The 20,857-nt window shown below is 38.1% G+C and overlaps 1 protein-coding gene across 2 annotated transcripts in view; it reads right to left on the reverse strand.

Annotated features, from left to right (window-relative positions):
• ANO3 (anoctamin 3) overlaps positions 1 to 20,857 on the reverse strand; it is a 474,227-nt gene that overhangs the window by 325,106 nt on the left and 128,264 nt on the right. The window contains exon 1 of one of the 2 annotated variants that reach the window (XM_023230338.2): positions 8,326 to 9,220. The exons of the other annotated variant lie outside the window; for it this stretch is intronic. Coding sequence (XP_023086106.1) covers positions 8,326 to 8,371 — 46 coding nt within the window. The 5' untranslated portion in view covers positions 8,372 to 9,220. Of the gene's footprint in view, positions 1 to 8,325; positions 9,221 to 20,857 lie in introns of those variants that run through there. 2 annotated transcript variants of the gene reach the window in all.

Below are 20,857 nucleotides of genomic sequence, written 5' to 3' on the forward strand. Positions count from 1 at the left end.
CATAGTTATAGCATTGTATTAGCAAATTGTTTTTGAAATTGACTCAATTGTCAGACTCTCTTAGGGTGCATTTTTGTAAAAAAATACTGATTTCTAGTCTCCTGCCCTGGAGTTTAGATTCGGTAGGTCTAGAGGGACTGAAGAATTTGCATTTTAACAAGAATGTTAGGTGATTCTTCAGATCTCACAAGCTAGGAAACCTAGATAGTATAGATGTAGGAAAATGAGCTAAAGTAAATGAAATAAATTGCTCCAGATATCAGGGAGTGCTGGAGTATGTGTTTAAAGCCAGATCTTGTGCACACATTTAGAAATTAGCCGCCACCACCCTCCCAAATTGCTGTTATTAGTGTTCCAAAGACAAATATAAACTATATTAGGTTGGTGTAAAAGTTATTGACGATTTTGCCATTGAAAGTAATGGCATTTGACATTTTACTTGTGCACCAACAAAATACACAACTTTAGGAGGTATTTTTAGGAAATGCCTTTGGGTGAGCCTAGTAACTAAGAGTACAATGATAAGAAATGTACCACAACCAATACAATGCATTTGCAAAATACTTCCCATAACATAACTTTCAGGCAACCCAGTTTTACCCTCAAGGAACCTCTCTCCTCAGCAGGCCAACATCTCAGTTATAGTGAGGGGGTGAATATGGGAGATTCATGCTTTGGTGAATCTGTATCCCGCAGCTGCTGCAGGCTTCCTACATAGCTGTTGCATTGAAACCAATCGGAATTTAAAGTAATTGCTACTTGCAGTGCAATTTAAGAGGAAAGAATAACCAAATGGACAGCCAGGATGGTTGTACTAATACACTCCAGGTTAAGAATATTATTTCACACTTCTGTAACTTTTGATGAACTGCAGAGTCAGAAAGGAACATGGAGGTCATTCTGCCAGATGTTTTCATTTCAGATATACGGTGACTGAAGTCACAGAAGGGATGGGGAGCTACCCATGATGAAGTTAAGAAACAATAAAAATCTGCCCTGAACTCTGATAATATTTTTGGGGAAAAGGTGTAGAGCAAGGAAACTATCTCCAGACAGCTGTGGTGAAAATTAGACAGGACTGAAATGCTTTTCAGCTGTTTGAGTGTTTCATTCTCCAAAGAACCTGCAACAATTAGGCTTCTTTGTGGAATGGACAATGGTTAGAAATGTGGACTTTGGGTCAGGCGCGGTGGCTCACGCCTGTAATTTCAGCACTTCGGGAAGCTGAGGCAGGAGGTCACCTGGGTCAGGAGTTGGAGACCAGCCTAACCAACATGGTGATACCCCGTCTCTACTAAAAATACAAAAATTAGCCAGGCATAGTGACCAGGAGCTGTAATTCCAGCTACTCAGGAGTCTGAGGCAGGAGAATACTTTGAACCCAGGAGGCAGAGGTTACAGTGAGCCGAGATCACTCCACTGTACCCCAGCCTGGGCAAGAAGAGCAACACTGTGTCTTAAAAAAAAGGGGGGGGCGGGGGACTTTGGCATCAGGGAGGGCTGTGTTCAAACCCTAGCTTTTTCACTCATTTAGAGTTAACATGCAATGCATATAAGTTATCTCAACCTCAAATCCCTTACTTTAAAAATAAGAATAATAATAAAATTATTAAAGCCTTAGGGAGTATAAAATAATGCAGTGAGTGTATATCTTTGAACTTTGGGAACAATGGTGTGTCCAGAATTTATTCTTTCCGGTGGGTTCTTGGTCTCGCTGACTTCAAGAACGAAGCCGCGGATCCTCCCGTGTGTGTTACAGCTCTTAAAAGATGGTGTGTCCAGAGTTTGTTCCTTCAGATGTTCAGATGTGTCCAGAGTTTCTTCCTTCCAGTGGGTTCGTGGTCTGGCTGACTTCACGAGTGAAGTCGCAGACCTTTGCAGTGAATATTACAGCTTTTAAAGGTGGCGCATCCGAAGGTTGTTTGCTCCTCCTGGTGGGTTCGTGGTCTGGCTGACTTCACCAGTGAGTATTACAGCTCTTAAAGGTGGCGCATCCGAAGTTGTTTGCTCCTCCTCGTGGGTTCATGGTCTCGCTGACTTCAGGAGTGAAGCCGCAGACCCTCGGGGTGAGTGTTACAGCTCATAAAGGTAGTGCGGACCCAAACAGTGAGCAGCAGCAAGATTTACTATGAAAAGTGAAAGAACAAAGTTTCCACAGCATGGACGGGACCGAGCAGCTTGCTGCTGCTGGCTCAGCTGGCCAGCTTTTATTCCCTTATTTGGCGCCCCCCACATCCTGCTGATTGGTCCATTTTACAGAGCACCGATTGGTACGTTTTTACACAGTGCTGTTTAGTGTGTTTACAATCCTTTAGCTAGACACAGAGCACTGATTAGTGCATTTTTACAGAATGTTGATTGGTGCATTTACAATCCTCTAGCTGGGCAGAAAAGTTCTCCAAGTTCCCACTCAACCCAGGAAGTCCAGGGGGCTTCACCTCTCAATGCGTAATAGTGTCCACAAAATATTAGCTTATGCTGTTGTTTTTGCTATTATTTTTATTATTATCATTCACTACAATCCTGAGAGGTAGATGTTACTGTCCTGAAACTTTGGATAAAGAAACTATTGCTCAGAAAAGGTAAATGCTCAAACACACAGAGATGGTAACAGGGGTCAATCTCAGGGAACTTTGAGTCAGTGCTCTTTTCAACAAGGTACAACTACATTACATTAAGACATAGTTTTGTTTTGTTTTGTTTTCTTTTGAGACTGAATTTCACTCTATCACCCAGGCTGCAGTGCAGTGGTGCAATCTCGGCTCACTGCTACATCCACCTCCCTGGTTCAAGCGATTCTCCTGCCTCAGCCTCCCGAGTAGCTGGGATTACAGGTGCCCACCACCACACCCAGCCAATTTTTGTATTTTTAGTAGAGACGGGGTTTTGCCACGTTGACCAGGATGGTCTCAAACTCCTGTCCTCAAGTGATCCACCACCTCGGCCTCCCAAAGTGAGCCATAATTTTTACGCTAACATTTAATAAACATCTGCAGACTTATAAGATATTGAAATAATGACGAGAAGGTTGAATTTTTCTTGGATTTTTTAAGGGTTTGAGTTTAAATTGTCTTTTGATAAATTGGTTTATAATCATCAACTCCAAATATATTATTTTCAGAAACATTCATGTGCAGAATATAATTGCAAATCCCAGATTCAAATGAAAACTTCAGCTCTCTAGAATCATCAAGGAATGTGCTATTTTAGATGAGTAAAATTCTAGATAGCTTTGAAACACATTTTAAAATTATAATTACTTTAGATAGAATTAATTTTAAACTCCATCACTTCTCTCCCTTACTAAGTAGAGGATATATATTTATCACATAACATATACTACTATTCTTGCTAATTCAAAGCCATCATTTTAAACAGCAGTGTTCTTACTTTGAATTAACACAGTAATTCCTCTGAGCCATCTGAGGTATATATGCAAGATGTTTTAAGATACAGTCCCAGACACTTGTGTTTTTTTTCGGGTTGAAATATTTCTATATTCTTTTTATAGTCTGGCTCACTCTTACTGGGGGATTGTTAATGGAGAACTGGAGTTCCAAATATCTAGGAAACCTTCTGTGTAAGGAAAGAAAGAGAAGGATGAAAATTAAAGGACAGAGTAGAAGACCAGATGGGCTCTAAATTAGATTAGACTCCCAACTCTTTCTAATGATCCAGGTTGATATTCAGTACCAGCCTAAGAAAAGTATAACTCCTTACCTTAAAATATCTCCCCCAGTGATTTTTCCTATACAACTTAGAATTACTTTAATGAGAGACAATGCCTCCTGAGCTTTAGTCATAAATAAAAGAATAGACTGTAAAAATACCAGAAAGAGTTAGCACAATGAGTGAATGAAATTTTGTCACTGTATAAATGGCTCCAGATTTTTTTTCTTATTTCTCTAATATAAGGGTATAGGGAGGTTCTAGATTGTAAGGATGTCAGTTGGGAGAAAAGGAGATGAAAACAGTGGATATCAGAGATTCTGAAACAAGATATTTTCCCCAGGATTGTCCTTCTAAGTAATTTGAAGTCAGAACTCGACACAAAGCAGGATAGTTGTGCCAAGTGGCTTTATGAATGTACACTTGCAATAGCAACTAATTTATTTAGAGAAAAAGAGAAAGAAAATACTTTGGTCTGTAAGTCTCCATATAAGAGTAAAATATTCTTATTATTAAATGAGTTGTGTGAGTAGTAAATGCTTATTTCTGCGGAATTACTAAAAACACTCTCTGTTTAACCAAATGTCCTCTAGGATAATGATGAATCACTTAACAGCCTTTGCTGATCCCATTAAGCCCAAGTCTTTTTGGACAGGCTGTGTTTGATTTGATCTATTGTTCTATGAAAAGTCTTGGTAGCTGTACTGGTAAGGAGAAGCCACCAGAAGCCAGATCTATCATTGTCCTTTTCTTGCCCACCCTTGTATGACACATGAGTTCATCATGAATCAAGCAAAACACAGAAAGCCAGGCTAGGAAGCAAAGTTGGACTTTCCCCAGAAAAAACTGCTGATGTGTCAGCTAATGTGTTCTTACAAGATGTGCTAAGACAAAAGCAAACATACACTCCCAGTTGTCTATAACCATAATACACTCCAATTTACCCTTGGGACATCAAAAATAAGCAGACTGCCTCCCCCTCGCCACCACTGCACAGGTGTGTCACTTTTTACTTCCTAACCTATTAAGCCTCTTAATAAGATAATCTAAAATTTACAGTGGATTAAAGTTCAAAAATATATGTGTATATCTTCATAAACACAACTGGCACTGCCAAAAAACACAATGTCAACATTTTCCTACAGAAGTGCAGAGTTGTCTGCAATTCTCATAAAAGTATTTAGCAAATCTCTCAGACTCCCTATTGTACCAATTCCTTTAAGGAGGAGGGTTTTGTAGCACCAGATTCACCAACAAAAGAGTACCGAATAATGCTATTACTAAGCACAGTCCCCGGCATACACGCAGCAAAAGCATGGTACTTAAGAGTGGAGAGGGAACAAATACCATTTCTTGCAAAAACATTTTAGATTATAAAGTTAATTGCAAACCTAAAAATTTCTATGGGAATGCTTTGGAAGTTTTCCCGAAGGATGGACATATGAATTGCGGAGAGTCTGTGATTGTTAACTCCAGACTATTTTAAAGAACCATCCATAGATGGTCTGGAGTCCACTGTTTTCCTTAAGATGAATCCCAAAGTAATAAAGCTGCATGATGCAAAAGAAAAAAAAAAAAGGCAAGAAATTATAAGGGAACTGCTAAGAGTCCAATATATTACTAAAGAGCCAACCAAAGATGAATGAGCCTGGATGAATTTTAGTAAGAAAAATCACTAAATTTTTTGAGCCCCAACTGTGTGTCAGACAAACTGCTAAACACCTTATAACACTGCAAGATAGATAAAATTATCTTCATTTCACATAAGCAGTAACTGTGGCTTAGTGATATTAAATGACATAACCTATAAGTAGAATGCATTGGATTAATATCCAGGGCTCAAAATAAAGACCAGAGATTAAATTAATGAATAAATTAAGGCTTACATACAGTATTTCATTTCACAGATAACAAGTCTGGCATCTATACTTATTTATACTCTACTTATACTTACCTATCAAAACCAATTTTGATAGGGGATTGGTTAATACATAGCTCTCAAATATAAAGGAGAATCCCTATGCCTTGTGTAGAGTTTATTTATTGAGTGTGTCTGTTTCTCAATTAAGGGTGGAACCTTTTAAAATAATATAACAAGGGTGATTTCTGGATATATCTAGATATTTTAAAGTTGAAATCAAAATTTTTAAAAGAGACATTGAGCTCACTCGATTAAAACAAAAGTAAATTCCATCAACTGGATTTTCCAGCTAAATCAATTTGTAAAAGTAAACTAAAAGCAAGGCTCTCCTCTTTATCTGGTCCTGGAAGAAATCATCTCTGCCTTCACATGCAAACTGTCCCTCCCTTTAAACAGAGGAAGAGAGATAGAAAAGGCCAAAGGGATTAGGAATGTATTCTGTTCATCCTATATATGAAGCAAAGTCCAAAGAAATTAACCACTTTGTTGAAGATTTCTCAGCTAGTAACAAAGGCAACCTTAGAACGTAGGAGTACAGCGTTCCACCAGAGAATTTTCTCCATTTTAATGTGCAATTTCCAGGTTAATTTTATGGTGAAAAGCACATCTGAATGTTTTGTTGTTGTTGCTGTTGCATACCTCCTGGGACAGATAACATCTAGAGAATTATTTTGCTTCTTCCTTTTTGAAGAATAAAAATAGCTAATCCTCAATTTGGTCTGTTTTTTTCCTAATGTCCATGCAGGATTAAGAAGCCATTAACCAGAACCACTTAGCTAAAATGAATCTTGCTTCCTTCCTACTGGAGTACTCCTCTAGTTTTGTATCCATTTGCTGAAGTTGCCTTTTGTGCCAAACAGTAAATACTATACTTACTTGAAACTAAATGGCTCATAATGCATCATAAAGGAAACAATATGAAATGCCAGCAATGGCACAATTTCTTATCACTCACTTTGAGCAACGACAATTGGTCCTACAGTTGGCAATTATTTCCTTCTTAAAAACACAACATGTATCCATACATAATACATTGTTGTGGGGGTCATTTGAAGCTTCCAGATCCCAGAAATGAGTCACCCATAGCCAATGCATCAGAGGAGGTATTCATTCTGTGAGGCTGTTGCCAAGTTCCTACCATCTTTGTCTTCATTCTGAAAGTGTATACATGTTTAAAACCATGATGAAAGAGAACACAACTTCTTGAAGCAGTTTAACTTTCTTTGAAACGTTTAGAGTTGAAGTAGAAGTGCATACTAGCTGAAATTTTTGTCTACCCCCACAGTCTCACACATCACTCCCAATTTCAACATGTTTGAAACATCCTAGAGAACTTGGGCTTGAACTGAGTACAGAATAATGGTACTGGAAACTCAGTCAGTCCCATATTCTGTCTTATGCAGGAATCCCTTCGAAATTATTTCTTGTGTGCTAATCTAGTTTTTGTTTAAAAAAAAAAAAAGAAAAGAAAAGAAATCAAGGGCCAGGCGTGGTGGCTCACGCCTGTAATCCCAGCACTTTGAGAGGCCGAGGCGGGCAGATCACGAGATCAGGGAATCAAGACCATCCTAGCTAACACTGTGAAACCCAGTCTCTATTAAAAATACAAAAAAAATTAGCCCGGCGTGGTGGTGGGCGCCTGTAGCCCCAGCTACACAGGAGGCTGAGGCAGGAGAATAGTGTGAGCCTGGGAGGAGGAGCTTGCAGTGAGCAGAGATCGTGCCACTGCACTCCAGTGTGGGCGACAGAGCGAGAATCTAAAAAAAAAAAAAAAAAAAAAAACCCTACATAAAAACAACTGTCGAAGAAAGAAATACAAATAATATCTGGAGGGTGGGGGGTGATAATATTTAAGTAAATATTTACTTTGAATGAACAAATTTAGCATTCCAGAACCCACACAGCTTAGGTACTCTATGGTTAACTGTATCATTATTGCCATTATTAATTCAGCAAAGTGGCAATTGTGTTAATTATTGCTTCTGGATAATAAAACTCCAAAAACTGTGAATGTGCCTCAAAATAAAAATGCTCCGAAAAAGCCTTTTAAACCAAATAAGAAACAAAGATCAAAGAGTGAGGATAACTTGAACATACAGATTCTTGTCACTATGCCCAGCAAGAAACTTGAGGGAGAAGCTAAAAGACATAATACGAAGCCCCTAGAAGAGAAACCTAACATCAAGAACTTGAAACCCAGAATCAAGCATGGGACATGGGCAAACAATAAATTTTCCCAAGGAAGTGACAGAGCCCCTTTAACTGCAACAGGCCAGCTCTGGAACTCTCCCAAGAATTCATTTATCTTATGATTGTGTAAATGCGTCTCAAGGAGTAGACACACTTTTGTGAAGATTACTCAACATTTGAACCACAGAAGACGGCAAATATTGTTGAACATTTCTGTCTTCACCCCTCAGAGCTCTACTGAGCTATTTGGACAATCCCTACTAAGCGCGGTTTACTGCAGTGCATTGAAACAATCTTCACAGAGATATACATTAAGTCAAGTCCTGAAATGACGAATTCCGCTACTCCCAGGCACTGTGCGGAGGCTCAGAAAATCATTCATCTAGGATGCAGAGTGAAGAGGCATTTAATTTTTTTTTTTGAACTTCACAGAGTTCCCCACCTCTGTGTCGCATATGCCTGCAAAGGATGCTCCTACACAACTGCAAGGGCATGCAGGGGGGGAGTGACGCCCGCAGGGAGAGGGGAGCAAGATTCCAACTGACCTTTCTGCTGTTTAAAAGACTGAATGGAGCCTGAATGGTGGACCATTTTCACTCTGCGCGTCCCAGCCGGCTTAGGGAGCTGCCCGAGAGGGAGGCGGAGGAACAGTAGCCAGACTCAGAGGCTCCAAGGTCCGGAGCCTCGGCGAGCGTACTGCAATCAGACACTTGCTTTAGCCGGCACTTCGCTCTCCAGGCTACGCGCCCGCCGGTGTCGTTGCCATGGGAACGCGGGAGGGCGGTCTAGCGTCCGGCTCCCCTTAGCGGCTACTCGGGGAATAACCCCGCATCCCCCGCGCGTCCAGTGCTGCAGTGAGGGTGGGCGTTGAGCGGGGTTGGCTAGGAGTGGGAGCAGAAGACTTTACTGGAGGACGAGATATAAATCGGAGCAAACCTCTAGAGCTGCTACTGATGCCCTCTTTATCAAGCTTTGAGGCTGGTTATTTATTTTCTAAAAGTTGGTAGGTAAACCCTGGGACTTTTAAGGAAGGGCAAAGTTGGTCTGTGCTCTGAGAGGGTATGCAGTGGCAGGCAGATGCAGAGATGTTTCTATTTTTCTTTCTTAAGTAGCGGGGGCAGAAAGCCACCCCAGCTTAGCCAGTAGCTTGTTTAATTAGGTAAGCTGTGTTCTGTGTCTAGCACTTTTCACTTGAGTTTTCCTCTTCTGCTTCTGCCATTCAGGCCTTGAATCATCTATGATGATGATGATGATGACTGAGGACCATTTATTACCTACTTAGTCACAGGGGCTGAAAAAACAGTACCCACGATGCGCGATTTAATCTTCATAAAGCCCTATAATGTAGGTAAAATATGATTCTAATATTATAAAAAGAAACTTAAGATCAGAGCAACAAAGAGTTCTCAGGACCACATAAATCAACACCTTATTTGAAAGAGAAGGCACCTGATTCCCAAAGTGAAGTAACTCTTTTTGTTTATGAGGAATTTTATTGTATTACTTATTTATTTACTTCACCAATTTTTTTCAGTTCCGGGGTACATGTGCAGGATGTGCAGGTTTGTTACATAGGTAAACGTGTGTTTGCTGCACAGATCACCCCATCACCCAGGTATTAAGCCCAGCAGCCACTAGCTATTCTTCTTAATGCTCTCCCTCCCCCTCCAACAGGCCCCAGTGTGTGTTGTTTCCCCATTGTGTCCATGTGGTGTCATCATTCAGCTCCCACTTATAAGTGAAGTAACTTTTGAAAGGCCAAACTGCAGTGGCCAAAATATGACCAGGAGCTTGCTGAACACATTTTTCAGTAGGATCTCCTTTCCTCCATCTATCCCTGCTCCCTGATTCAAAGCCCTAAGTTCTTTCTGGAAGATGTAGGATGTTATTGAACAGACACATCGCAAGAGTCCATTGCTTCCTGAGTTCTGAAGTTTTATGGAATCAACTCAGAATCAGGTGAATAATCCAAATAAAAGCAGATGAAAAATATGCAGAAATTTCCAAACATTGGATAACTCAAAAATATTGAGCTATTATTGTATACTGTTTGATTCACCTGTGGTGCACGATACAAAAGAGTGAGGGGAATATAGCTTTGAACAAGCAGATGTTCCAATTACGTATGGATGCATAACAAACCACCCTGAAACTAAGCTGTAAACTGCAATTTATTACTATTACTTATGGGTTTTACAGGTTGGCTAGGTTCAGTCAGGCGGTTCTCTCTCAGAGTCTCTCTTGATTGTTCAGTAACTGGTCCTAAAGTCATCTGAAGCAAAAAGAGCGAAATTGGATTCTACTCTCAGTGGGAGGAATAGCAAACAATGTGCTCCGTTCTTTAATGTATCATAATGCTCTTTCCAGAAAGAAATGCTGAGCATTCAATAAGAGCTCAGTATGCAGGCATTGAAGGAATACTTGGTTACAGACAATGGACTCAGTGTGAGTTCAACTCCAAATGAAGATCTAAAACAGAGCTCAGAGACTATCTCCACAAGGGCTTTTAATGCAGATATTGTATAGATGAGGGCACTGAAACCAAGAAGAATAAATGTCTTGCTTGAGGATTTTTTAAAATTTTGTTCATACAGAGTTAAAATTCTGATAGAACTCAACTTACAGATCATTCTGATGTGAACCAACTCATTAATTCTAATGCAACCCAATTCTCCTAGGTGAGGATTAGACAATGAATTTAAGAATGGCAGAAAACTAACACCCAATACATACTAGTCACTGTTATGACCCTTGTAGATCTCATTTAAATCTTTAAAACCCTTTTAAATCACTGGTTTTATAATCACAAATACTTTTGAAATTTAAACTTTAATCCAATCCCTAGTCAGCAAAGCTAGTTAAAGGAATTAAAGTCCCTTCTCCAGGCTTGCTGGCAGGCACCTGTAGTCCCAGCTACTCCAGAGGCTGAGGCAGGAGAATGGTTTGAACCCGGGAGGCGGAGCTTGCAGTGAGCCGAGATCGTACCACTGCACTCCAGCCTGGGCAACAGATTGAGACTCCATCCAAAACAAATAAAAAAAAAAGAATTAAAGTCCCTCTGCTCCATACTTCCAGACACAGGTATCACCTTTACCTTCCTAAGATCTTTTTCTGTTGATCTCTGATTTTCTCCAACCTACTCCCTGATCCAAAACCCAGCAGGAGGCAAATATGTACCTGCCAGAACTAGAAATGAGTTGAGATTTTGAACCTCGTTGGATTTATTTCCAAGGAAAGAATGTTTGTTATTATTTCTAACACCCTTGCACCCTAACCTCCTTGCTGCAGCTATGATTAAACTATCTTGTCGTAAAGTTAATTACTTTTCTTAAAATTAGAAACATTTTAGGTTGGACTGCCAGATTTGACTAGCAGGGGATTCAAAGAACATCTTTGCTTGTTTTAAAATCAGTCTTTTAGGGGAGGTTGCTAGAGGAACAGCTTTGTGAGGGGCCGAGGAAATTTGAAGCACCATCTGCTTTATAGGAAGACAGTGCAAAGAGAAGAAAAAGATTCGTGTGTGTGTGTGTGTGTGTGTGTGTGTGTGTGTGTGTGTGTGTGTGTAAAGAAAGAAAGTACGTTTTGGAAGTGTAGAAAGAGGAGTTTGAGCAAAAGCCCTCTTTTTTAACTCTAAATAATTCTGTGATGTGGTAAAAGGAAGCATTTTGATAGACTGACATCTCCATTGTGGAAAGTTTAAGAATGGATAGCAAGTAGCCTTATTAAGGAAAGCTAAGCTAACTATGAACTATGTTGGTTTGCTTTTTCCTACTATTTTTAGTTTCAAATATTTTTCTCCAAATTTTAATGACATGCAAAATGTGTATTTTATATAATGTTTTATGAGGGGGCATGATTAATATATGATACACCGTATAGTCTTGACTCTGTTTTCCAAAGTAGAAAAAAAAAATAAAAGCCTAGAAATAAACATGTGAAAATGTCCAGAGTAATCATGCTTGCAAGTTAAGGGTAATATTTTTTATACTTTCATATATTTTTATTATTTTCATACTTTCTATCAATGATATGTGTTGATTTTATCCTTACTACATACATATATCTTCAACCCCCCTACCCATGTACCTGTCTTGCTACAACTTCAGTTTTTCTCTTTTTTCTGTTTGGACCTAGGGTTTTTTCCCTTCATGTTTCTGCTGCTCTTGCTCCCCACAACTCACAACCTGTCTCCTGTCCTCCTTAAGTAATTAACTTTGCAGCCTCCCTGCTAACATTTGCTCCCCAGAGAGGTAAGAAACTGATCTTTACATCACCGGAAAGCTTTTTATTCCTTCGAATTTCAAAACAGGTCCCTCAGCTCAGTCAATTGTGAGTTTCTCTATACTGTGTTCTGTCAAAGGGACCGAGAGAGTCCTGTTTCTGCTTCTTTGGGTCATGAATAACTGCCTTAATTAAAATTGGAATTGTGAATGATACTTCTCATTGCCTAAATGGTAACAGAAATGGAAAAGCAGTACTTTCCTGCTTCTAGTTTTTCTCCATATATTAAAGACACAAACCAGCTCTGTAAAAAAAAAAAAAAAAAAGTCATATACTATCATAAAAGGAAAAATGGAGTGAAATTTAACAATTTTCTCCCTAAAAGCCTGTGGTTTCTGGCCACATGTGACAGTATAACAGCAGAATTAAGTAGATTCATCCTGCTGATATCCAGGCTGTATGTTCCAAGTAGCATTCAGAAGTGGTACTACTGATGGATGTGTCTAAGATAAAGTCATGGAGGAAGATAGGAAGATCAGCAACCTCAACCTTCTATGAGTCCAGCCTTAAGAAGTCTTACACAACAAAATTAAAAAAATAATAATTCTCAAGTGCTTGGAGCACATGGCATTTTGAAGAGACAGGAACACAAAATGACTTGTGTGAGAAGACAGCATCAAGAGAAGGGAGATGTGCGGGACAAAGGAGGTGATGATGGGTTAAACAGCAGTTCATATCTTAGACCTCTGCTGAAAATCTTAATAATTATTTCAAGTTGCCTATAAGATTAAATCTATGTTGTTTATTCTGTCATCAGCTACCTTGTCCCATATATCCTTTGGATATGTCTGTTACCTGGATTGTAGTGATTGCATGACAGGTGTTTGCACATGTTCAAGCTCATCGAACATTAAATATGTGCAGTTCTTTGTATATCATTTATACCTCAATCATGTCATTAAAAATAAGCATAATTTATTTAAACAAAAATCATGAAGTCCATGTTCACTACTCTACCATTCAAGGAGCTCCATATTTCCTTGCAGCACTTTCCAATATTGTTTCAAACACTCTTTTACAAACTCTTTTAATCCTGTATTGCTTTCTTCCTTATTGGTCTGCTTTTGCTGCTGCTGCTGTTTTCTCCACTGGGAATGATTGTCCTAAAACTCCTTCAGGGAGCAATGACATTTCTTGTATGAAGATATATTTTATCCACATCTACTGAGTACAAAGCCAGTTAGACCCAGTTAGATGTAGATTTAGCCTTCTCCGATTTCCATCAAGCATGAATAACATCATTTAATTGCATTTTTATAATGTTTCTACCATGCATTATACATGTATGCTTTTCAAAGTAGGCACATACTTTTCTACCAGTCAAGAATAAATCTTCTAAAATAGACTTCAGGTTGACTCACTTTTCTATTTGCCATGGTGCCTAAAAATGGCTGACACATAAAAACTGACCAAATAAATATTTGCTGAATAAATGGCTTTCCGTAATCCTCAACTACTCTTTATTATTTGTGAAAGTAATCTAATAATAAGACATTCAAACAAATTTCAGTGTGCTAATTGCCCTTTGAAATTTACATACATGTCTGTAGATTTGCATAACTTCATGACTTTATTTCTTCTAGGCAGATAATTTCATAAAGACTCATCTTGCTGTACTGGTTTGAAAATATAAGAACGTAATAATCGTTGATTTATTTGCCAGGCTCTGCCCAAATTTATAGGCTCTTAAACTGATACTCTGGTCACATCAACAACTTTGCTTTATTTTTGGTGAATTGCCGTGCTTTTGAGCAAAGCTGATACTCAGCAAGTATCCTGGGTGTAATTGAACTGGTTACTTGTTGCTGATGTATCTTCTGATAGCTTGACCTTTGCCTGACTGGTCTAGGCCTGTGTCTTTTTAGTTGTTTAGGTGTTTGTTTGTAGAAAGATGGAAATGGAGGTAACCTTTGTAGTTATATATTTACTTTCCAGAGATAATATATGCTTGACCCCCAGAAGCTAGGGTGACTAATTGAGTGAACAGTGTGGTCTCTATTTGAATATGACTAGGCCACTTTTAAGAGTAACAACACAATGCTAAGCAATCATTCAAACGTTAAGTGTGCATGAATATTTATTTACTGAGAAAAATGATTCTAACACATCATTTATTGATAAAAACAGACTGCAAAACAATATTGATCCTTTTAACAAAAAAATATGTGCATAGATATATCCATAATGATAAAATTCAAAATATAGCTAAGTCTAGATGAAGGAGATGGGGTGAATGGGTTTATTTTTTCATTTTGCTTGCTGATACCTTAATTTTATTGTCCATTCATTCATAAAGTGGCTTTATGTTTTGGGTTGCCTTTTATCTCAGTGTAATTATTAATAGCCTCAAACTTTTAAAAAGTGTGCTGGTTTGGACAGTAAGTTATGTGGTCATTCTAACCATCAAATATGCATTATTTATGTTATAAAAATAAATGCAAAAAGGGAAAAATGATAACTATGTTTAAATTACTTGATAAAAATTGGTTTTATATGCCATTTTAATCCAATAATAACACAGATTTGAAATTGAAAAAAGATCAGCACTTGGTCATGGAAGGTCTCTTCTTGACTTAGCAGAGATATGTGGAAAGAGTGCATTGCTTTGGGATTCTAGATCATAAACTCTGTCTAACTAGCATGCTGTCTAACTGTGGGAAAATAAGTTTGCCTCCTTGGATCTAGGTCTCTAATCTGTAATAAGACTGATGAATTAGACGTTCTCTAAAGGTCATTCCATCTCCTCATATTCTAGTCTTTGCTGGAAGAGAATTTCATGCACTCTGGCTTCAGAAATATAATCTTTATGGTTGGTTTGACCAGTGGTTATTCCTTTTTCTCCACTAAAGAAAAATAGTGAAAATAGTAAAGGAAATCCTCATTGATCCAAATATACAAATAGAAGCTTTGTAGCAATTCGAACTTGAATGGGGTTTGAAATCAAACATTGTGATATAATGAAGAGACAAATAGTTTGATAAAACAAAAGTCTTAGGATGAGAAGATTTTTGAAGTATTTAATTTACTTATGAAAATAAATATTGATGACTTGAAACCATTTATGTATCAATAATTAATCTTTAGTCTTTAGATTAAAGATTCTATAGTCTTTAGATTCATTAAAGTAAATCTAAATAATCCATATTTAACATCACTGAATAGTCAATCATATAATGATGCCTTGGAAAATATTCAGTAAAACATATTTTATATCAAATAAAATTATTCTTACTTCCATTCTATAATTCCTCTAAGCAACATGAGAAAGCTGTGTATTTTCTTTTCAGTATAGTTAACAAATATACACTGAAATCTATATGCAAAATTCAGCTAGGATGTATATTTTTAGTCATTGAAAACTTTATGCCAAAAAAATACCCTGCATATCTTTGTAATTACGTTAGGAATAGATAGCAAATGGTGACATAAGCCCTAAGTGTTTGAAGCGTCAAATCTTCCAAATTCATGGTGTTTTATTGTAAAACAATGGTGGAACATTTGGAAAAAATTTTATAGTATTACATTTTGCACAATAAAAACAAGGGTTTGAGGCCGGGCGCGGTGGCTCAAGCCTGTAATCCCAGCACTTTGGGAGGCCGAGACGGGCGGATCACGAGGTCCGGAGATCGAGACCATCCTGGCTAACACAGTGAAACCCCGTCTCTACTAAAAAAATACAAAAAACTAGCCAGGCGAGGTGGCGGGCGCCTGTAGTCCCAGCTACTCGGGAGGCTGAGGCAGGAGAAAGGCGTAAACCCGGGAGGCGGAGCTTGCAGTGAGCTGAGATCCGGCCACTGTACTCCAGCCTGGGCGACAGAGCCAGACTCTGTCTCAAAAACAAACAAACGAAAAAAAAAAAAAAAAAAACCAAGGGTTTGCATATGGTCCCTTTCAGGAAAGTTTGCATTTTAACTCTAGTGACTATATTTTCCAGTTCCCAAATCAGATTTTGTCACCAAGAAATTGAATCCTTGAGCTCATCCTTTTCCTTTCCCACAGGTTCAGTGCAATCAGGAGCAACCAATCAATTTAATTATATCTATTCATTTCACTAAAATATTTTTTTAAGGTATTTAATACATTATCACCCAGAAACTTGCCTCATATAAATACTTGATTAGGAGTACCTAACAGTAATATAAGTAGTTTGTGTATTTTTGTTGTTACATGTCTCCAGACTGCCTTTGGACTCAAGATTGAAACATCAGCTCTTCCTTGGGTTCCCAGCCTACTGGCTGGCACTGGAAAATTTTGGCTTACCAGCCCCCATGTGAGTCAATCCCTTAAAATAAAGTGTTCTCTGTACATACATCTAATTGGTTCAGTTTCTGTAGAAAACATTGGCTAGTACAGATTTTGGTTGTTGCCTTGGTTGATGAGTGTTTATTTAATAATGAATTTTAGCTTGGGCTCATTTTTAAAACTGTATATGCTTTGTGTTGTCCAGTCATTGGCATGTCTTTCAATTTCTTAGTAGTCAGCTAATTTGATAGAGATTTCCTTAAATGTTGTGATACGATTAAATCTTCTACTTCTTGCTGAGTGTCTCAGTGTGTATTCTGGGGTATACCTGGCAGGCAGTGTACAACTTTGCCTACACTTTCAATTCCGGCTTGCACAGTCTCAGGGTCAGCTGAAGTGAGAGATAGGGTCTTTTCTGGGCATATGCCCAGCTCCACAAATATATATGCTTATTTAGATATCCAAAAATATGTCAAACTTTTCAAAGTTCCCTATGAACAGCTCATTGCCAGATTTTTCTTTTATATCTTTCAGTCAGCCTCTTATTTACCTCAATTGCTGTTGCCCCCTCAGTCAACTGCAATATTAAATATTGCCTCTGATTGTTTTTGACAAATACTCTTAAGATAGGGCTTTTCTTATCTACCAAGCTCTGAGTCAGATCAAATAAACATAAACCTTGTGAATGTGGCTTTAACAGATAGGTCAAATAATGACATTTCTCTGGAGAGGGAGCATGTGCTGCTAGGCAGCTAGTTTCACAGCTACTGTGTTTGTAAGTCTACTGGTTTTCTTTTTTTTTTTTTTTTTGAGATGGAGTCTTGCTCTGTTGCCCGGGCTGGAGTGCAGTGGCCGGATCTCAGCTCACTGCAAGCTCCGCCTCCCGGGTCCATGCCATTCTCCTGCCTCAGCCTCCCGAGTAGCTGGGACTACAGGCGCCCGCCACCTCGCCCGGCTAGTTTTTTTGTATTTTTAGTAGAGACGGGGTTTCACCGTGTTAGCCAGGATGGTCTCGATCTCCTGACCTCGTGATCCGCCCGTCTCGGCCTCCCAAAGTGCTGGGATTACAGGCTTGAGCCACTGCGTCCGGCCAAGTCTACTGGTTTTCAAGAGTATCACAGAGTTGGTAAGATGGAGGTGGGAACATGGGAAATTAAAATGCCACAAAGGGTACTATTCTTACCACAATTCAGCTTTTTTTTCTAAATAAACACATTGAATTGTTGAAAGCTTTGGATTGACTTCCAGAATTCTAAGAATTAATTTGTCAATTTTTGCCAGTGTTTTCTTTGCTTTAATGGAAGAGAAATTGTTTTAGGTCCTTACTCCATAATTCTGGAAGTTATTTTCTTCTATTCTTGATTCTCTCATATTCAAGTGTTGGTTCTGCAGGCACATTGAGTCTATACTTCCTCTGAGGCTAGGAGAGCACAGGAAGCCCATGCGTTTTGAAATGGCTAATATAGGTTCTTTTTTTTTTTTTCGAGACGGGGTCTCGCTCTGTCGCCCAGGCTGGACTGCAGTGGCCGGATCTCAGCTCACTGCAAGCTCCGCCTCCCAGGTTTATGCCATTCTCCTGCCTCAGCCTCCCCAGTAGCTGGGACTACAGGTGCCCGCCACCTTGCCCGGCTAGTTTTTTGTATTTTTTAGTAGAGACGGGGTTTCACCATGTTAACCAGGATGGTCTCGATCTCCTGACCTTGTGATCCGCCCGTCTCGGCCTCCCAAAGTGCTGGGATTACAGGCTTGAGCCACCGCACCCAGCCTTAATATAGGTTCTTAAACAAGGACCAATGTCTCCTGAATCACAGACCCATAAGAAAAGATGCTCCTTTACATTCACCCACCCCAAGCAGTTTATTCAGTTATTTAATATTCAACCACAGTAAGCCCACATTCCCAGTAAGTCTGGGGGGAAATCCATCCAAAGGATTCCAGTGGTCAGAAATAGGGAAATCAGACAGATCAAAATGTATACACGGTAAAACAAAACTGCCAAAGCAGATATTCATCCTTAAATAGTTTTTAAAAATGTACTCAAGAGAACCTAAAAGAAACAAGACTCTAATAGCACCTCGCACCCCATATTTTGGTTTCTGATACCTTTCTCTAGTAAAAGGGCCCAGGGTTTTTTGGATAAATAGCTGATTTCAGGTCTAGGACAGGGGATATACCAGTTGAGCCTTGAGCATCTTGAAATCCCAGAAAGTAAGAAAGTGATTAAAAACACACATACACACATTGATGAACGCAGTCAAAGTGGTCACAGAAACCAATGGAAAGAGGTCTCAGTGGTCACAGATGAGAAAATTTGGGCACCAAAATAAATGAAGTAATATTATATCATAACCTGAAGTTTAAAATATGTATCCATGAGTTCACAATGACATAAGTAATGGACTAAATAAATGGGGAAGACAAGACAAATGTTCCTTGCAGAACAATTCCAAATAAGTGATGTAATCACTCTACCCTAAAAGAGGAGAAGCATGACTCCCTATTCCTTAGTGTGAGCTGGGTACAGTGACTTCCTTCCTATGGGTACGGTATGGAAAAGAGGAAGAACACTATCTTTACAGTAGAGAAACCTGATAAACATTACTTCAGCCAGGTAACTAAAGTCAACATCAACAGCCATAAATCTAATTGATAATATGTACCTTTCATATGCTGTGAAAATGGCACATTCTTTCTGTGTACCTCCCCAAAACCGATAATTCCTTTCTAAGCATAAGGAATACTATTAGAGGAGTATACTATAATATACCTGACCGATAATGTATGTATACTGGTTCATCAGCTGTAACAAACATACAAATATTAAGATGTTAATAAGAAAGGAAATTGTGCAGGGGGAGGGGTATATGGGAATTCTCTGTATTATACAATGTTTTTATAAATTTAAAATTGTTCTTAAAAAGAAGTATATTAACAAAAGGTCTTCAGTTATATTCAAGTGCAAGTAATAAGAAGTTTTTCTGGAGCTAAATACCATGGTTTTTAAGCTAAAAAAATGTGGTATATAAACTGAAGGAAAGATTCATAGTTAGAACCAAATTAGTGATCTAGAATATCAAAGGTAAGAATCATCACACAGGCAAATAACAGTATAAGAAAAAATGATAGGATGAAATATAAAAAAGGTTGAGGAATGGAACCATGAACACTGTTGTAGGAGTAATGAAAATGCTATGAAAAGCAAGAAGAATAAACACTGCAAGTGTAGCAATAATTAAACAATCTCAGAAATAAAGATAAAGTTTCCTTGAACATAGACTAGAAGGTTAAGAAAAGACACTAATCCTGACATATCTTGTAAAATTCCTGATCACTAAGGAATTTTATAGGACTGCAAGTGAAACTAATAAAATATTGATAAAGGGAAACAGGAAGGAGATTGGCATCAGACTTCTTATTTGCCATGCTGGAGGCTAGAATAGCTTCTTTAGATTGCTGATAAAAGATGAAAACATCCCAAATCACGTGGCTAGTCGAGACATAATTTATTCTCAAGTGTAGGAAGACATTTGAGAATTTGTAATAATTTGAGGAATATATAGCTTATAGAACTTGTTTTATTAAAATAGATGAGAAAAAAATCTAGTCAAAAAACGAATCAGAAGACAGACTCCAAGATTTCTGAGTAAAATATACTCATATCAAAATTGTATCTATTTATTTATCTAAGTGCAAAGGAATAATAATCCACTTTCCAGGGAACTTAATGTAAGAGCCAAAAAAGATACTGAAAAGAAAGGAAACACTGTTAAATAAATTCCCGTTTGCTGTCAATTATCTCCGCAAATCCAGGTGGTTGGGAGTAGGGGATGTAAAAATGTTACAGAAGTCTGTCAAGGGGATGAGGGATAAGAAAGAAAAAGTAAAGAGTGAAAATACTCCTAAGATTTCCTTTTATTGGGGAGGGATCAAGTAGGAGGGAAATAGAAGCATGCATCTTGATGACAAAATAGTTTTATTTAAATCATTTGATTATGAGAACAAAGAAAATAAAAGTACTATGTAATGCATGAGAAAAGAACAGTACATTGTCCTAGGAGAAAACAAATGAAATACATTGCATCTTGATCAAACCAGGAACAATAAGGAAAAGGAAAACATGTAGTCATCAATGGGAAAGAAGTAAAAAGTGTAAAGCAAGACGGAATGAATACAATCAAACATATCAGCCACTACTCAAAATATAAACAGATGCTTTGTTTTCTACTAAAATACAAAGAGCTAAATTAGATCAAATCAAGATATGCACATTGGAAGAAATAAAAATATTTAAGGCAAGGTAATAAAGCAGTGGGCAAAGTGATTCCAGGTAAATGCAAAGAAAACAGTAATCTGGACTGGTAATATTAGTGTCAATCAAGGTAAAATTTCACATTAGAAGAACTAAAATGTTAAACAGAAACATGATGTAAAGGTATGAGTGTAATTTATAAATAAGATATAACACCATATGTATTTGTGCACCAAACCATACAGCATTAAATATAAAAGTAAACTATTAGACAACTAAGAAATTAATAAATTGCAAATACAATG

This window comes from Piliocolobus tephrosceles, chromosome 13 (assembly GCF_002776525.5).
Source record: "Piliocolobus tephrosceles isolate RC106 chromosome 13, ASM277652v3, whole genome shotgun sequence".
Taxonomy (NCBI): Eukaryota; Metazoa; Chordata; class Mammalia; order Primates; family Cercopithecidae; genus Piliocolobus; species Piliocolobus tephrosceles.